Source organism: Leptonychotes weddellii, chromosome 6 (genome assembly GCF_054177405.1).
Source record: "Leptonychotes weddellii isolate Sample4059 chromosome 6, ASM5417740v2, whole genome shotgun sequence".
Taxonomy (NCBI): Eukaryota; Metazoa; Chordata; class Mammalia; order Carnivora; family Phocidae; genus Leptonychotes; species Leptonychotes weddellii.
In genome coordinates, this window is record NC_138374.1 from 136197848 (window position 1) to 136214117 (window position 16270).

At 61.5% G+C, this 16270-nt stretch overlaps 1 protein-coding gene across 1 annotated transcript in view; it reads right to left on the reverse strand.

Annotated features, from left to right (window-relative positions):
* NTRK1 (neurotrophic receptor tyrosine kinase 1) overlaps positions 1-16033 on the reverse strand; it is a 17956-nt gene extending 1923 nt beyond the window's left edge. The window contains exons 1-14 of the mRNA XM_081825406.1: positions 15778-16033; positions 12719-12793; positions 11976-12047; positions 10386-10454; positions 9621-9766; positions 9260-9402; positions 6942-7074; positions 4941-5267; positions 4328-4383; positions 4039-4141; positions 3393-3539; positions 2971-3101; positions 2630-2802; positions 177-417 (exon numbers count right to left, since the gene is read on the reverse strand). Of these exons, the coding sequence (XP_081681532.1) occupies positions 177-417; positions 2630-2802; positions 2971-3101; positions 3393-3539; positions 4039-4141; positions 4328-4383; positions 4941-5267; positions 6942-7074; positions 9260-9402; positions 9621-9766; positions 10386-10454; positions 11976-12047; positions 12719-12793; positions 15778-15989 (2028 nt within the window). The 5' untranslated portion in view covers positions 15990-16033. The remainder of the gene's footprint in view (positions 1-176; positions 418-2629; positions 2803-2970; positions 3102-3392; positions 3540-4038; positions 4142-4327; positions 4384-4940; positions 5268-6941; positions 7075-9259; positions 9403-9620; positions 9767-10385; positions 10455-11975; positions 12048-12718; positions 12794-15777) is intronic.
* Positions 16034-16270: the final 237 nt, after the last annotated feature.

A 16270-nucleotide genomic window follows, 5' to 3' on the forward strand; every position in this document is an offset into this window, starting at 1 on the left:
AGGGAAAAAGCGATGGTGGCGTCTCTGTGCGTCCCAGAGAGCGGAGACACACCCTCGTCCGTGGCCCAGGAGGTAAGACAGGAGTTAGAGTCCAGAGAGGGGCAGCCTGGGCCCCCACGCCGCCCAGGAAGAGGAGGGCATGCCCGCGCCCGAGGCGGGGGCCCAAGGACCCTTACGCGGTAATAGTCCGTGCTGTAGATGTCCCTGCTCATGCCGAAGTCGCCGATCTTAACCACTAGGCCTTGGCCCACCAGGCAGTTGCGCGTGGCCAGGTCCCGATGCACGAAGTGCAGACCAGCCAGGTACACCATCCCCGCCGCGACCTGGCTGGCCACGGCCAGAAGCTGCCCCAGGCCCAGGGGGCCGGGAGCCACGTCCTCCCCGCCAGCCAGCAACTTGGCGTCAGGCCCGTGGGACCTGCCAAAGAGTGAGGGAGAGGAGGCCCGGCTGGGGGAGGGGGGAGCCCCCAGGAGGCTGAGGTCACGGAACCAGGGGGGCTGGGGTGGGAGGGGGGAGGAGACTCCCGAGAATGGAAGAAGCAAGGAACAGGGAGGCAGGTGTCTGGAGGGCCTGGGAGGGGGGCCGCCGGGTGTGCCCCCCTCCGGAGCCTCCACCACTGCCCACACTTTCCACATTCACGGCCCCCCCAGGCAGCCCCCTCAAACTCTGAGCCCAGCAGCCAGCTACCCTCTGGCCCCTGCATCTCTTGCCCATGGACACCTCCCACTGGGTCCTCCAGATGCTTAGCTTCTTCCCCCAGGTCTGCCCCTGCCTCCGTGAAGGGAAGCTTCCCCCCAGGCTCCGAGCCTGAAACCTGGGGGTCCTCCTGTCTCTCTCGCCTTTGCCCTCACTATTCAGCCTCCCGTGGGGTCCTTCTTCCTGCCAAAGGTCTCCAGGACACCGTCCACCTCCCACAGCCACCACTCCAGATCCATCCCTGGTCACTCAGCTCCATTCCCCAGATATTCCTTCTTCTGACCCCTGCCGGAGCCAATGGCTTTGTCGGGCCGGCCCCTGCCCACGGGCCAACTTTTCTCCTCATCTGTTTATTCCTTCACGTAGCCCGGGGCTTACTACACACCTGCAGTGCGCCAGTCACAGAGCTACCTGGGGAGTAGGCCACAGGTCAACAGGGCACCTGATAGGCACTTAGGCTAGGGGTGGGAGAAGTCAGGGGAGACTTCTTGGAGGAAGAGACATTTAAACTGAGACGTAAACCCTGAAGAAAAGAGGTGAGTAAGCCATTTAAAAGGGTCAGAGACAGAGGTGGGGGAAGTGACTGGGAGGAAGACCTGCTGTGCCAGGCAAAGGGTACTGTAAATGCAAAGGCCCCGAGGCTCGAAGGAACAGCTGGGCTTCTTAGGGAATGTCCTCCAGACTTATCTAGGAGCCTTCATGATTCCCTCCTTTGGTTCCCTGTGCTCCCCGCAGCATTAAGAGCCACTTCTCCTACAGCCTGGGTCCCAGATGGTGGCCTGTCCCTGGCCTGCATCCCCACACTCAGCACTGAGCCCACACGGTGTCTGGTGAGCCAGGCCTCTGGTCTGGCCTCCCGTTGACTCCAGTCTCCTGAGCCCATCCACCTCCACACTCCACATGGGGGTCTCATCACCTCCCTCCTGCTCCCCACCCTGCATGGGCTCCTCCTCCTCCACAGGATAAGCTCAGACTCAAGGTCTCTCCCAGCTGAATTCTATAGCTTGACGGTGTGGATGACCCTTCACTCCCGAGGGGGTGTTCAGAGACCAAATCACGACCGTCAGCTGGACAGCCACACAGCACTTTCTCATCCAGAACCACAGCCCCCCACTGTCCCTCTTACTGGCAGGGAAACTGAGGTCAGAGAGGAAAGCTATTTGGCTCAGCTAGGAGGTCACAGCTGAGTGCAAGCCTGGCCCTCCCCCTACCCGCCTCACACCTCACAGGGCGCCATCCTGGGAAAGGGGGCGTTCTCATCCAAGGACTCAACAAAGGGAACATGTGACCATCACAGTCAGGGGCTGACAGCAGGGCTCTACTTGGGGTCATACTTCCCCCTGTGTGCCTGTGGGCAAGCCACTTACGCCTCATCTGTGAAATGGGCACATTTCTTAAAGCTATTAAAATCATCGGCACACATTAGTAAATGTGTCAGAGCTGTTCTGCCACAGCAAAAGAAATTAACTTTTAGTGACGTTCTTCGAGTATCAATGGCCATATACGCTTGGAGATTATGAAGAATACATATATGTTAGGGTGATTATTCAGACACACATGTCCATGCACACGCATCCAGGGTGCAGAGTAGGAGCAGAGTACCTGGAAGGCCTGTTACTGTCGCCGTAGCTCTCCACGCTGTCACCCCCACAGGCCTGGTTCTGCGCGCCCCCCCGCACGTGCAAACACTCTCTGCAAGTCACTGTCCTGACTTCTGCTCGCGCCCCACCCCCCCAACTACCGCCACCATGTCCTTGGCGCAGACGGCCCCCCATCCACACAGCCGCCTTCGAGCTCCTCCAGGACAGGAGCCCGGCCCTCCTGCTACGTCTGGTGTCCCCCTCGGTTCGACGGACCATTGGGGATGCGCTTGCAGGGAAGGGGTACAGGGGCTCAGAGCCGGAGGCCAGCACTGGTGGCCAGGCACTCCTACCGGAGGAAGCGGTTGAGGTCCCCATGGCGCATGTACTCAAAGACCATGAGCAGCGGACGGCCCTCGGTGCAGACCCCAAAGAAGCGCACGATATGCTGATGCTGCAGCATGGTGAGCAGCTGGGCCTCTCGCTGGAAGTCCTGCCTGGCGCTCTCCGACACCTCCTTCAGCGCCTGGACGCCGGGGCGCGGCGGGACTGGGTGAGGGGCCCCCTCCCCTGCCCACACCCAAGGGGGCCACACCCCGCAGCCCGCCCCCCTAGCCTGAGCACCCGGTCCTGGAACCGGGGTGCTCTGGGACGTGGGACCCGGGCCAGCGGCAGCTCGTAGACAGGGTTGTACCTTGACGGCCACGAGCATCTTGTCCTGCTCAGACAACAGGTTGTGGCACTCCGCAAGGAAGACCTTCCCAAAGGCGCCTTCGCCCAACTCCCATTTGAGCACGATGTCCTGGCGCTTGATGTGATGAACACCTGCCGGGAGGCGGGAGGCCTGCAGGGTCAGACCTGAGCCCCTGTGCTGGGAAGGACTAGCCGGCAGGCCTGGGGGCAGCGCAAGGCTGCCAGCCAAGGGGGTGGCTGGGGACTGAAACTGAGCCTTTGGGCATTCCCCAAAGCCCCATACTGCGGTGTGGACGGGGAAAGGAGGGAGGGGAGGGGAGGCTGGTTCAGGCCTGGGGTGGACAAAGGCGATGACACGGGCTTCTGCACACGCGCACACACAACCAGGCTCACCCCCACCCTTGACCCAGGATAGCCCCTCACAGGCATCACTGAAGTATTGTGGGTTCTCGATGATGTGGCCTTGGAGCCCAGAGCCTTTGCCCTCAGTGGGGGACAAGGAGCTGCCACCTAATGTCATGAAATGCAGGGACATGGCCAGTCCATCCTCTGGAGCCAGCACAGCTGCCCCTGGGGAAGCAACACAGCCTTATGGAGGGGTCACAACCCAGGTACACACCCCAGCCCCTGTCAGGCTGCAGGGCACCAGGCAACCCCGGCCTGTAACTTGCAGGGGAGAGGCAGGGGAGCGAGGGAGCGAGGCAGCCCGCAGGGGACAGGGAGGCACTATGGCCTCTCTCTGTCTGGCTCCTGCCCAACCCCAGGCCCAGTGGGCCACCAAAGACCTCGCCCCCCCCGCAGAGCTCAGACCTCCCAGACCCACTTAGTGTTTGACTATAATCCAGCCGCCAATTAGCAGCTGCTGCCTGACACTCTCCCAGCCGCAGCCCCGACAGACGCGCCCCGCAGCCAGACCCGCATCCACCCCAGTGCACACCCCCTAGCTCTCCACCGTGTGCAGGCCCCCCACACGGAGGACGGGGTCAGGGAGAGCCAGTGGGAAACAAAGCCAGCAGGACGGATGGACAGACAGACGGACGGACAGCCCCACTGCAGCACCCCGACTCACGGTTGATCCCAAACTTGTTCCTCCGTCCACATTTGTTGAGCACAAGGAAGAACGTGGAAAGGAAGAGGCAGGCAAAGACAGCCAGGCCCACGGCCACTGAGACCTGGGGGTGGGGGTGGTCAGAGCCGAGCTTCTCCTGCTCCCTCAGAGTCCCCCCAGAGCAAACAGCTCCCCATCCCGCGTGGGAGCCCAGAGCCGGGCCCCCAGACCTGCGTCCTCCTCCCTGACAAGCCACGAGCCCAGCCTCCCGATCCCAAGGCTGAGACCAGCTTCCCCATCTCATGCTCACCCCAAAAGGGGTTTCATCCTTCTTCTCCACTGGGTCTCCGGAAGTGCTGTTAGTGTCTGTGGGGACACAGGGCACGGATAGTGGGCCTCGGCCCACGCCGTGTCTCCTGCAGCAGCTCCCCCCCACCCGCCCCTGCTGAGCCCTTGGGGATCAGGTCAGCTGTGCCCTCTGCCCCAGCCTCGGCTTCAGGGACCAGACAGAACCTGCCCTCCGGCCTGGGCTACTCACCCACTGGCGAGAAGGAGACTGCAGTGGGAGGAGGAGAGAGAGCAGTCAGATGGGGGGAGGAGGTCAGTGAGTTTCCCCCCCACTCATCCCTTCCTGGGGCGGTGGGTGGGGTGGGGAGGTGGGGCGGCTGGACCTCGAGGAGAAGAGGCACGCAGCCCTTCTCCAGCTGGGCCACCGATGCCCTGGTGCACCACCCTCTCCTCGGCCAGCCCAGGGAGCGGGGCAGCCCAGGGGTTCGGGGCTCCCGGGGCTCGGGGGAGGCAGGGCAGGGAGGCCAGCGCGGAGCTCCAGGACCAGGCCTCCCCACGGCGCCCGGATCTGTGCCCCGAGGGGCGGGGAGCGGGGCAGCCCCGGAGGGGGGCGGCGCTCGGGGTGGCCCTCGCACCCGGGATGGGGTCCTCGGGGTTGAACTCGAAAGGGTTGTCCATGAAGGCGGCCATGACAAAGGCGGAGGCCTGGCCCAAGGGGTTGGCGGCCAGCAGTGTGTAGTTGCCGTTGTTGACGTGGGTGGGCTGGTTGAGGCGCAGGCAGCCGTGCCGCACGGTCTCGTTGGCCGCGGGCTCCAGGAACTCGGTGAAGATGAAGCTGGTCTCGTTGAGCACGGAGCCGTTGAAGAGCCAGCGCAGAGAGGGCGCCGGCTGCCCGTCCACCGAGAAGGGGATGCACCAGTGATGTAGTTCCACCGGCTTGTGCAGCTGCACGCTGGCCGGGACTGCGGGCCAGACGGGGCGACAGCCGCAAGTCAGGGAGCAGCCGGAGGGGACCCAGCGCCCACCTGACAAGGCGGGGTGGGGGCAGAACCAGGAATCAGGTGGGGGTGGGCCAGCAGGCCCAAAGAAATGCACAAGGAGGGACCTCCCGAAGAAAGGTGACGGTCAATCTTAAATGAACCAGGCAGCAGCCGCATACAATTCAGAGGCTCGGCCAGCCTCTGTGGTGGCCGTCAGTGACAGCCCCAGGGAAGCGGGTCCCGGCTATGGGAATGGAACACGCAGTCTTTTGGATAAGGGATCCAGAAAAATGAAGTGCAATCAAGCTTAAGAAGACCGGGAGAGGGCCTACACGTCAAACAAGCAAAAAATATGTAGTTAAACAGCTTTTGGAAAGGGGCGCCTGGGGGGCTCAGTGGCTTAAGAGTCTGCCTTTGGCCCAGGTCATGATCTCAGGGTTTTGGGATCGAGCCCAGAATCAGGCATCAGGCTGCCGGTGCAGTGGGAAGCCTGCTTCTGCCTCTCCCTCTGGCCCTCCCCCTGCTCATTCTCTCTCTCTTTAACAAATAAATAAATAAAATCCTTAAAAAAAAAAAGCTTTTGGAAAAAAAATTATGGGTTTGAAATAGACCCAACCTGAGGAGAGCAAAAGCCTCTCGATAATAGATACATAGATGTGCAGGGGCACCACTCGGCAGGAAAGGACCTAAGGAACAACAGCTGCTCCCAGCACCACTGGTGAATCTTACAAATACAATGTTGCACAGAAGAAACTAAGCCCAGAATAATACTTGCAGGAGGATTCCATCTCTAGACCGTACGCCAACAGGGAAAACTAAACCACACTGATAGGGAAGCACACGTGTGTGAAATTATTTTTAAAAGCAAGGAAACGATTATCCCAAAAGTCGGGATGGTGCAGAGAAAAAGGATGGGGAGAGGAAAGGGACTGTGTTCTGAAGAGCCAAAGACTAATTATTGTTTAAAGTATCTATGTTTTATGCACATATCTACCTTATATTTCACAATTAAAGAAGAGAAATTGCATAATGTACAGGGTTTAAAGTAATTTGTTGGCAGACCTAGGGAAATTAGGCAGCGAGCATAAAGAAGAGCTGGGGAGGAGAATCTCTTCTTTTAAAACTCGGATGTGGGGGCGCCGGGGTGGCTCAGTCTGTTGAGCATCTGCCTTCGGCTCAGGTCATGATCCCAGGGTCCTGGGATCGAGCCCCGCATCGGGCTCCCTGCTCAGTGGGGAGTCTGCTTCTCCCTTTGACCCTCCTCTCTCTCATGCTCTCTGTCTCTCGTTCTCTCCCTCACAAATAAAGAAAATCTTTAAAAAAAAATTAAAAATAAATAAATAAAACTCGGATGTGGGACAAAAGTGCTCCGGTGGGTGGGCAGTGAAGTAACACGGCGAGAGCGGCCAGGCAGCTGGCTGCCTCAGGTAGCAAGCCTTGGGCAGGGAGCCAGAAAGAAATCCATCCCCATCCCTCTGGCCTTGACCAGCCCCCAGGACTTCCCCCACAGGATCAGGTTTTCATGGGAATCTGGAAACAGCTGGGCGGGAACAGCTGTGGAGATACATATCCCAGCCCCTTCCTCCAGCCCCTGCCCCTCAGAGCCTCTTTCCAGGGAAGAAGGGGGGTGTGTGTGTGTGGGTCACTGGGACTCACAGGAGACGTTGACCTGCACGGAGACTTCGGCCCGGCCTATGTCATTCTCCGCCCAGCATGTCACATTCTTCTTATTGAGGTCACTGGTGACATTGGCCAGGGTCAGCCCCAGGGATGGCAGACCCCCAGATTGCTGGGTCAGGAAAGAGAAGGGTAAATGAGGGAGAGTGTCAGCAGGCGTGGGTATGGAGGCAGGGGGCTGGAGCTGATATCTTTGGGGCACCCCTGTGGCTCCAGATGGAAAAGAAAGGAGTGGAGAGAACGGGGGGAGGGAAGAGGTAGAGGAGAGAATGCCCCCCCCCCCTTAGAGCTTGTTCGCAGACTATCTCCTGGACCATTTATTTAATGATCCGAGAAAATCTAGAACATGACCAGTAACTTCAAAACAGGCGCAGAATACCCTGAACCAGGACCACCATCTGAGCAGCTCAACAGATGTCAAGAACCCCAAGTACCAGACAGACACAACTCATTCTTGCTTTACACACAGTTCTAACAGTCTCCGCCCAGGGGAGACCAGAAAAACGGGCTGGCAGGGCATTGGGTAGGCACAGCGGCGGCACCCCGAGCCCCTCTGGCAGATAAACACGGAGAGTGAAGCTAGCGGCCAAGTGACTTCATTCTGAATCATCATCAGAAGACTCAATCAGGTTCAGATTCTCTTCCTAAGAAACTGTGGATATGTGTCAGTCACACGACCTTAGGACAATTCCTAATCTTGCTGAACCTTGGCTTTCTTGCTTTGTAAGCCAAGGAGGTAAGACAAAATGATCTTTTGACATTTTAGAAAGCTATTTCCATAAAATGATGGAAGTCAATGGAGCAGTGGACAAACCTCATTTATCTGGAAATTTCAGAAATGCGGAATCCTGAGACTAAGTGCTAGAGGAGGTGAAGTTTCCCCAGGCTTCCACTGGAATGGAAGCTCGAAGTTCCAGAAGAGCTCTCTAGCCTCTTGTGCAGGCTCTGGCTTCCAGCCTCCTCCAGGGGAAGCCCGGCCCTGCCCCAAGCTTCTGTCTGTGGCCCCGTCTCCCCCAAATCCCTGGGGATGCAGGGCAGCCCATCAACTCTTCCCTTGGAGCTGCTCTGCCACCGTCCCCTCTCTTGAGGGTGACCAGCCTCCCTTGCCCTCCACTGAATCCAGTTGGGTGTGACTTTTCTGTAGGAAGTTTCTAGAAAACAGAAGTGGTAGCAAACACGTAAATCTCCCTAAGAGAAAAGCAAAACCTTGGAATTTCCCAAAACAGCTGAGCAGAAGTCTCTCCGCCGATGGTCATGGCCAACCTCTTGCCTCTGCCTTGTTCCCTTTCCATCACTCACTCTCAGTGGCTCTGCTCAGCGGCTCGTGTTCCCCCCACCATACATGGGTCCCCAGCTCCAGTGGCTCTTCCTTCTTTCAATATTGTTCCAGGGGCCTCCAGCAATCCTGGGGGTGGGTTCCCTCTCAAAGTGAACACACTGGCCCGGCTCCTCCAATGGGCTGGACCCTGTGTGCCCACCCATGTGGGGCCAGATTGATGGGTGGGCACAGCCTACTGTCGGCCTCGGCTGACCTTGTCCACAAGGCCTGAGTCAGCTGTTGGCTGCTCGTGGCTGCCTGAGCACAAAGGGCCAGGCACGGGAAGATGCCCAAAGACACATCCACACAACAGAGATAGCAGCCAGAGAGTGCCCAGAGGCGGTTGGGACATCAAAGGTCATCATGTCCACCTCCTCAGTTGACAACCAGGCGGGGACATCAAAGGTCATCACATCCACCTCCTCAGTTCACAGATAAGAAAACCAAAGTATAGGCATATTAAGGGATTCTTCCGAAAGTCAGTCCAAAAATTCATTAGTGAGAAAGTGGGCCCAGACCTGGACCTTCTTTACTAATAAGCTCATCACACACCCAAGAGGATGCTGCTTCCACAATCTCCAGACAAAGATGGGAAGGACCCTGAGATGCGACTGGATGCAGGACCACGAATCCTGTGCGCTCTCCCCCTGGTCCTGTTCCCTTGTCTACAAAGCCAGTGGATGGGAGGGATGGTCTGTGGGTCCAGGGACTGTCTCTCTGGCAGCAAGCGCCATGTTCCCAGAGAGGGGCCTGGGGTCCCCGCTGGGCCAGTGCCCACCCTGAGGGCATGTGTGTGCCTGCCCCACAGAACGAGTCTGAGCCCCGTGGGCTGAAACCGTATCTGCCCCTCCCTTGCGTTCCATGTGCTTCTTCCTCACTGTCTCTCTTTTCCTGGCTTTGTCCCCTGTGTCCTGTCCAAGCCTTTCCCGGGGAGAGGAGAAGAGGGGGGACAGGGACGGGGCAGTGAAGGGCTTCTCACCGTCACTGTGGCCAAGTCCTCCAGCTCCGTGAGGATCCAGCCGGCCCCCTCCAGGCCCCGCCCCTCCACCAGGCACTGCAGCGACACGTCGTCGCCCACGTCCACGGAGGTGTTGGGCATCTGGACCTTCAGCACGGGCACGCCTGGTGGCCCAGGATAGCCGAGGCACATTAGAGCGGGGCGCGGCCCCAGGGCTTTCTCCCCCACGTTCCCCAGTGGCCCCGAGCCCCCGCCGGCGATGCCCAGTGCCCTCCAACCTTCAGCACCCCCAGCTCTTGCCCATGTCCGTTCCGCAGTCCCCTGCCCAGTGCTCCCTCCGCAGGCATGCGGCCCCCCCGGCCCCCCCCTCCCCGGCACCTACCGCAGCTAGCGTTGGACAAGAAGGCCAGGGGCCCCTGCCCGGGACACTGCAGCTTCTGGCCGCGCACGCCACCCAGCCCCGCCTCCTCCCAGCGCAGCAGCCAGCGCAGGGCACACGTGCAGCGCAGAGGGTTCCCCGACAGGACCCTGTGGGCATGGGGGACACCGAGAGAGTCGGGGACGGGCCGGCGTCGGGCCTGAGGCGCCACAGGGAATGCAGTAACACGCAGGAGGGGGTGCGGTCGGTCGGCGGGGCGGGGGGCAGGATCCGGAGGTGAAGGAATGGGGCAGAGGAGAAGGTCCTCTCAGGCACCCCAGGCACAAGACGTTATTGCAAGAAATAGAATCCAGAAAGCCCAGGGGCCGGCTGGGGGCTACATGGCATTCGCCTGCCCCAGCGGGCTCCTCAGGAAGACAGGCCGGGGGAGGACTCTGCACGGGGCGACGGAGGGAAGGGCAGTGTGTTCCGAGTGACCCAGGGGCCTTAGGTGCCAACCACACACACCTGGCCACGGTCCCAGGCGGCCCCTGTGCGCGGGGTGCTGGCGAGGTGGGCAGACGCGCGCACGCACTCAGCTGGCCAGCTCTGCCCCCACACCCTGGCCGCCCCCAGGGCAGGAGTGCCCTCCAGGGGACCTGCGGCCTTGGATGGGGGTCACGGGCGTGGGCAGAGTCCCCAAAGAGCAAGCCCCCGCCGCAGCTCCACACAGAGATGTGCATGAGCGGGCGCGCACAGTGCTCTGGTCCCTGGAAGGCCCACACTCACAGCTCCTGCAGGGGGAGGCCCTGGACGGTTTTCCAGGAGAGAGACTCCAAAGCGTTGAAGGAGAGATTCCTGTGGGAGTTGAGACAGAGACAGCCGCCTTGAGCCCCCGACCTCGCTCTGACCCAGGGTGAGGAGGGAGGAGCGGCAGGAAGCTGACATCTGGCTTCTCCTCCCCAGCCCAGGCAACTAGAACCAGCCTCGGAGGCACCGGCGCTGGGACAGGTTAGGCTCTTGGAGTCCCCCTCTTCTCGCTGGGAGAGCGAGGGTTAACCCCACCTAACCCCCTCCCCAGACCCCGGTGGGGGGGGTCTCAGGGAACAGCCTGCTCCCCTCTCCCTGCCTTGGCCCCAGCTGGCAAAGTGCTGAGGCCCCAGCTGGGGGAAGGGACTCCATCTGTGCTCCCCTGCCCCGGAGCCCAGAACCGGCCAGAAGAAAAGGGGGATGGTGACCAGGATCTCGGTGTACTTCCTCAGCTTCTCCCTGCCTCCTTCCTTCCCCTCCTCAGGGCCCCCCGGCCCCGGGCCCCCAGCTGCAGACACGGAGAGAGTGCCAGCCAAAAGGTGCCAGCTCCGGGCCACACAGCAAGCTGGGTAAGGAGCCCCACACCAGCCTGCTACTCCGGGGGCTCTCCGTCTGTGGGGACTGCCCTGGCCCGTCTCCTTGCCTAGCTGTCCTACAGTTTGTGGGGGCTGAGTGGGGTTGGCACCACCACACAGAGATCAGAAAGAATGCCCAGTCCAGCACCAGACACAGCGGGGTGTGGCCTCGGCCCAGAAACGTCGCCTCTGTGATTCTCAGAATCCTCATCTATAAAAGGGAGCTGACATGCTCTCTCACCCAAGTTGATTGTGAAGATTCACGGACATAAGTGTCGTGAGGTGTCACTGGGTACTCATTTTTAACTGAAGCCCCAGTATGTCGTGAGTGATGTGAGTACCATCACCTTTTCTGTTGTTGCTACATCACCGGACACAGTAGAGACTTTAGAGGACCCCGCACAACCCCATGAATGGCAGGACCCCAGCACCCTGCCGTCTGTCTGTCTGTTCGCCATGGTAAGAAGGAGGGGCTGAACTCCTGGCCCCAGAAGCCCAGAGAGGGGGCTGCCAGGGACTCCAAGAGTCTCCCTCTCCTGCCCCTCGCTGCCCCTCCCCACCATCTACAGAGAGACAGCTGTGACTCCCAGGGGTGGGCAGGGCGACTAGTGGCGGATCCAATGCCCCAGCTCCCAGGCTATCCCGGGGACCAGTGAGGGGGTGGGAGATGGAGCCCGGGCCAGAATGTGGAGCACGCTCCTGTCCCTTGCTCCCTTTGGACTGGTATGTGTCTGAACTCCAGAAAGAAAAACGGGGCAGGCACCCAGGACGTCCCGTAGCATGAAGCGTGGAGGCGAGAACCCATGACCCCGCTGGTGCCCAGAGCACAGTCATCCCTGAAGGACATGCGGAAAAGCCCCAGGAGAATGGGAGAGGCCACATCCCTGACCAGGTCGGGGCCTTCTTCACAACAGCTGGGGGGTGGGGCACAAGCCCAGCAGCCACTCAAGTCTGAGGGTCCTCCCACTCCCTCTGCCCAGCCCTGGCCACTCACAGGCGACTGAGCCGAGGAGTGAAACGGAAGGCATCGGGCGCCACGGAACGGAGTCCACTCTTCACGATGGTACTGGGGAGGGGGAAGCAGGGTCAGCCCACAGGGCCTCCGCTCCCCTGGGCCCCGCCTCTCTGCCCACACCAGACCCCGGACCTCAGTCCTGAGTCCTGGACCCCCCAACCCCCACAGCCTCCTCAGCTACCCTGAACCTTGCCTCTCTGCCCACAGCCCTGGCCCCCAGTGCTGAGTCCTGGACCCCCCATCTCCCCACAGCCTCCCCAGCTACCCTGGATTCTGCCTCTCTGCCCACGCAAGACCCTGGACCTCAGTGCTGAGTCCCGGACCCCCAACCCCCCACAGCCTCCCCAGCTACCCTCGGCCTTGCCTGTCTGCCCACACCAGACCCCGGACCTCAGTGCTGAGTCCTGGACCCCCCAACCCCCACAGCCTCCTCAGCTACCCTGAACCTTGCCTCTCTGCCCACAGCCCTGGCCCCCAGTGCTGAGTCCTGGACTCCCCATCTCCCCACAGCCTCCCCAGCTACCCTGGATTCTGCCTCTCTGCCCACACCAGACCCCGGACCTCAGTGCTGAGTCCCGGACCCCCAACCCCCCACAGCCTCCCCAGCTACCCTGGGCCCCAAAGACCCCTGAGCTTTCTGATCTCCCCCATCCACAGCCTCCCTGAGTCACTGGTCCCCCAGGCCCTGTGCTGACCCCCACACCGACAGTCAGCCCCCTCACAGGTCTCTCAGCTCCCCCAGGCCCCTCAGGTGAACGGCATCCAGATGCTGCAGATGCTCTTGGTTCTCGATGTAGCTGTGGGGAGAGGGGATGGGAGTCACAGGGCCCAGGCCCACACTCGAGTTCCCATATCCCCCAGCTGCCTCCCTCACAATCACACCTGCAGGTGCATGCACGCACACTCTAGTGCACACTTGCACACATATGCACCCGGTCACACACAGACCTGCGAGCACACACACACACAAAGGGACTCATGTGTACGCACGCATCTTCGCCGTCACACAGGCACACTCACGTCCCTCGTGTGTGCACACAGAGGCACGCACAGACGCACCTCCTCGCACGTGTCTGCACATGCACTTGTGCGTGCGTGAACGCAGAGGTGGGCGCAGCAGCATGCGTGTCCCCTCATAAGGGGACGTGGGTGTTCATACGCCTCTCGTGCGCACAAATGGCTCCACGTTCATGAACACTCAGCTCGGGTTCTGCTTTTGTACCCAGGGCCTCTCCTGTCCGTGCTCAGGACTGGGGGTCACGCTGCACACTGGCTCCCACAGAGGACCGAGGCTCACCACAGCCACTGGCCCCCGCAGCACGGAGGGAGCCCTGCGGCCATGCAAATCCGTGTGTTCCCAAACACACAGCCCCTGTCTGGGCTGATCCACTGCCGTGCGCTCGCTCCCTCATGCACGCACGCACGCACACACAAACCTCCCTCAAAGCCACGGCCCCCCTACACTCAGGCAGCAACCCCTACCCCCGCCCCAGCCTTCAGCAGAGCAAGCAAGGGCACAGAGGCCGTCGGTCAGGGACCCCTTGAGCCCCTCCCTGCCCCAAGAGGGACCGGAGAAGGGGGACAGAGGCACTGGGAGGCTGGAGAAGGGGCGGGGGGTGAAGAGGCACAGACCGGCTAGTTTACAGGGCAAGATAGTGATGGGAAGGCATAAAAACACAGAAATAGTGAAACAGAGACACGGAGAAAGAGACAATGAGCAGGAAGAGACTGGCAGAGAGAGAGAGAGACAGGCAAGGGGAGGGACAGATAAGGACAAGGAGACAGAGAGACACGGAGATAAGGACAGAGCACCAGAGAAAGCCTGATAGGGAGCTGGGACAGAAGGACAGGCACTCTGGGATGCGGCCGACGCCCTGGGCCCTGCCCAGCTTCGGGATCTGGCACGCCACAGAGTTCCTGAGAACTCGGGCGCCCTGCAGTGGCATGTCAGTGTACCCCCCGCCTGTGCACACACGCACATGGACACACACACACTCGCCGGGGCCCCTGACTCACTGCCTCTTCTCAGAACTCTCCCCTCTCCCCCTCCCTTTCCCTGGCTGGAGCCGGGACCAGGCTGCGTGACCTCTCCCCCTTCCCCTTCCCAGCCCCAGCCCAGCCGCACAGGCAGGTAGCCGGTTGTCGGTCCCCCGGGGCCTAGGGAGCAATCTCCCATGACTCTGGGAGAGCTCGGTCCCCGCTCACAGGGTTTAGAGCTGGAGGGACCCGGGAAGGGGTGGCGGCAGCAGCAGCGTGCAAGCTGTCAGGCAGCGCACTCAAAGCTGCCTCATTCGTTTGGATTCATCATCAATCTGTCTTTTCGAGTCCATTATCTCCTCGTTAGCTCTGCGGGTGAGGGAGGAGGAGGGGACGGGCAGGCAGAGGCAGGGGGTCAGGCTGCTGCCCCACCCAGAGGGACCTCTCAGCTCCCCACCCTGCATGCCTCCTGGTCCCCAGCCCAGCCTGTCCATGCCCCCCACCCACCCTCCCGGGGGCTGGACCCACTTGGGTAAGGGAATGAGAACAAGAGCTCTGATGGGGAACATTCTGGAGCCCGGAGCCCTGGCGTGAAGGTGCAGGGGACTGGGGGGACGGGGCTGGGGGTGGCGGCCCCTCCCATCCTGCAGAGCCCTAGGCCCAGACCCAGACAAGGCCATCTCCTCATCTCCTGGTCTCCCTAGGGCCATTAAAGAAAGAGATTGAGAACCTTCCCGTTAATTACCACGAGATACGGGAGTACCTCGCTGCCAATTATCGCAGGCTGCTCAAGTAACTTCCAGACAGAGACGGTTTCCACCTCGGATGCCTTCCAACTCGTCACCGTCACCGCATGAGGCCAGCGCTCCTTGACCACCCTCTAAGCCCCAGGCAGCAGGTCGAGGATTTTTCTAGCAGCCCCTCCCCTCTTCTAGAAGTCTTGCTGACCCCATCAGCTACATAGAATACTCAAGTATTTTCCAGGCATGGCCATGTGATGTTCAGTACCTCTAGGCCAATTATTACAGAATACTCCCATAGGTTTCACCAGCTGCTAACAAGTACTCCAGTATTTTGTAACCAATTACTGCAGGTTGTTGGAGTACTACAGAGTGCTGGAGATTTCTCCCAGTTTGGGGCCCCGAAAAGATGAGAGTCTGTCAACAAGAGCCTTGGCTCTCTGCCCCAGCTAGGGGGCGAAGGGCGGAAAGTGAGCCAGGCGGGGACAGAGAAGCCAGGAGTCTCATTCTCTACACCCAAATCAAGGGATAGTGGGGACAAGAGATGGTGGAAATGGGGAGAAGAGAGCCCAGCCACCAAGCTATGCCTCTCACCCCCTCCCACCTATTCCGGCTCAATCCCCAGTTCCAGAGGCAAGAGCTGAAGTTGCCCGATCATGGCAAGGAACGGGGTAGGGGCTAGCTCCCCCCTGGAAAGGGGCTAAAGCGGTAAGAGTGCCAAACAGAGGGTTCTCCGCAGCTAACCCCCCCAAGAAGCAGAGCTTGGGCTCCTGTCTGACCTCCAGAAGACTGCTTTGAGATGGCCGGGCTGTCTCAGACCTGGTCCGCGGATAGCCCCTTTGCCCCAGCTGCACGGAGCACCAGGCACCGTCCAGACGGTCACTACCCTGGGCGGCCGGGGAGCCACGGCGGCGGAGGCAGGCCCAGGTGCAGCCTCCCGCCGCGCCCGCCCCTCCGGACCCCGCCGGCCCGACGAGAGTGCGCGCGCCCTCGGGGCACGGCTACGCCCGCCCGCCCCCGCGGCCCCTGCGCCCCCCGCGCCCGCTCGCCCGCCGGACACTCACAGCTCCGTCAGGTTCTCAGCGCCCGGCAGGCGGCGGAGGCTATGCAGGGCCCCAGGCCGGGTGCAGCGCAGCCCCGAGGGGCCGTGGGGGCAGCAGACATCGGGGCAGGGCGCGGCGCTCGCGGACGCCAGCATCAGCCAGGCCAGCAGGCTGCCCGGCCCCGCCGCCCGGCCGTGCCCGCCCCGCTGCCCGCGCGGTCCGCCTCGCAGCATCGCGCCGGCCGGCAGCCGTCCGTGCGCTCGCTCCCAGCCGCGGCCGCCGGGCCTCCCGCGACACGTGCGCCCGCCGCGTTAAAGACCCGGCCGCCGGGAAAGGGCGGGGCCCGCGGCCCACCCCGCCCCGCCCTGCCCCCTCTGGCTCCACCCCCACCCCTCCCGTCTTCAGCCCCAAGGCTGCCCCCACCCCTTTCGGGGGACCCCGCACCCCTTCTCCCCCAAAACCCCCAGCTCCAGAGGAAACGCCTTAGAGGTGTCTGCTGGGGTGGGGGGCGGTG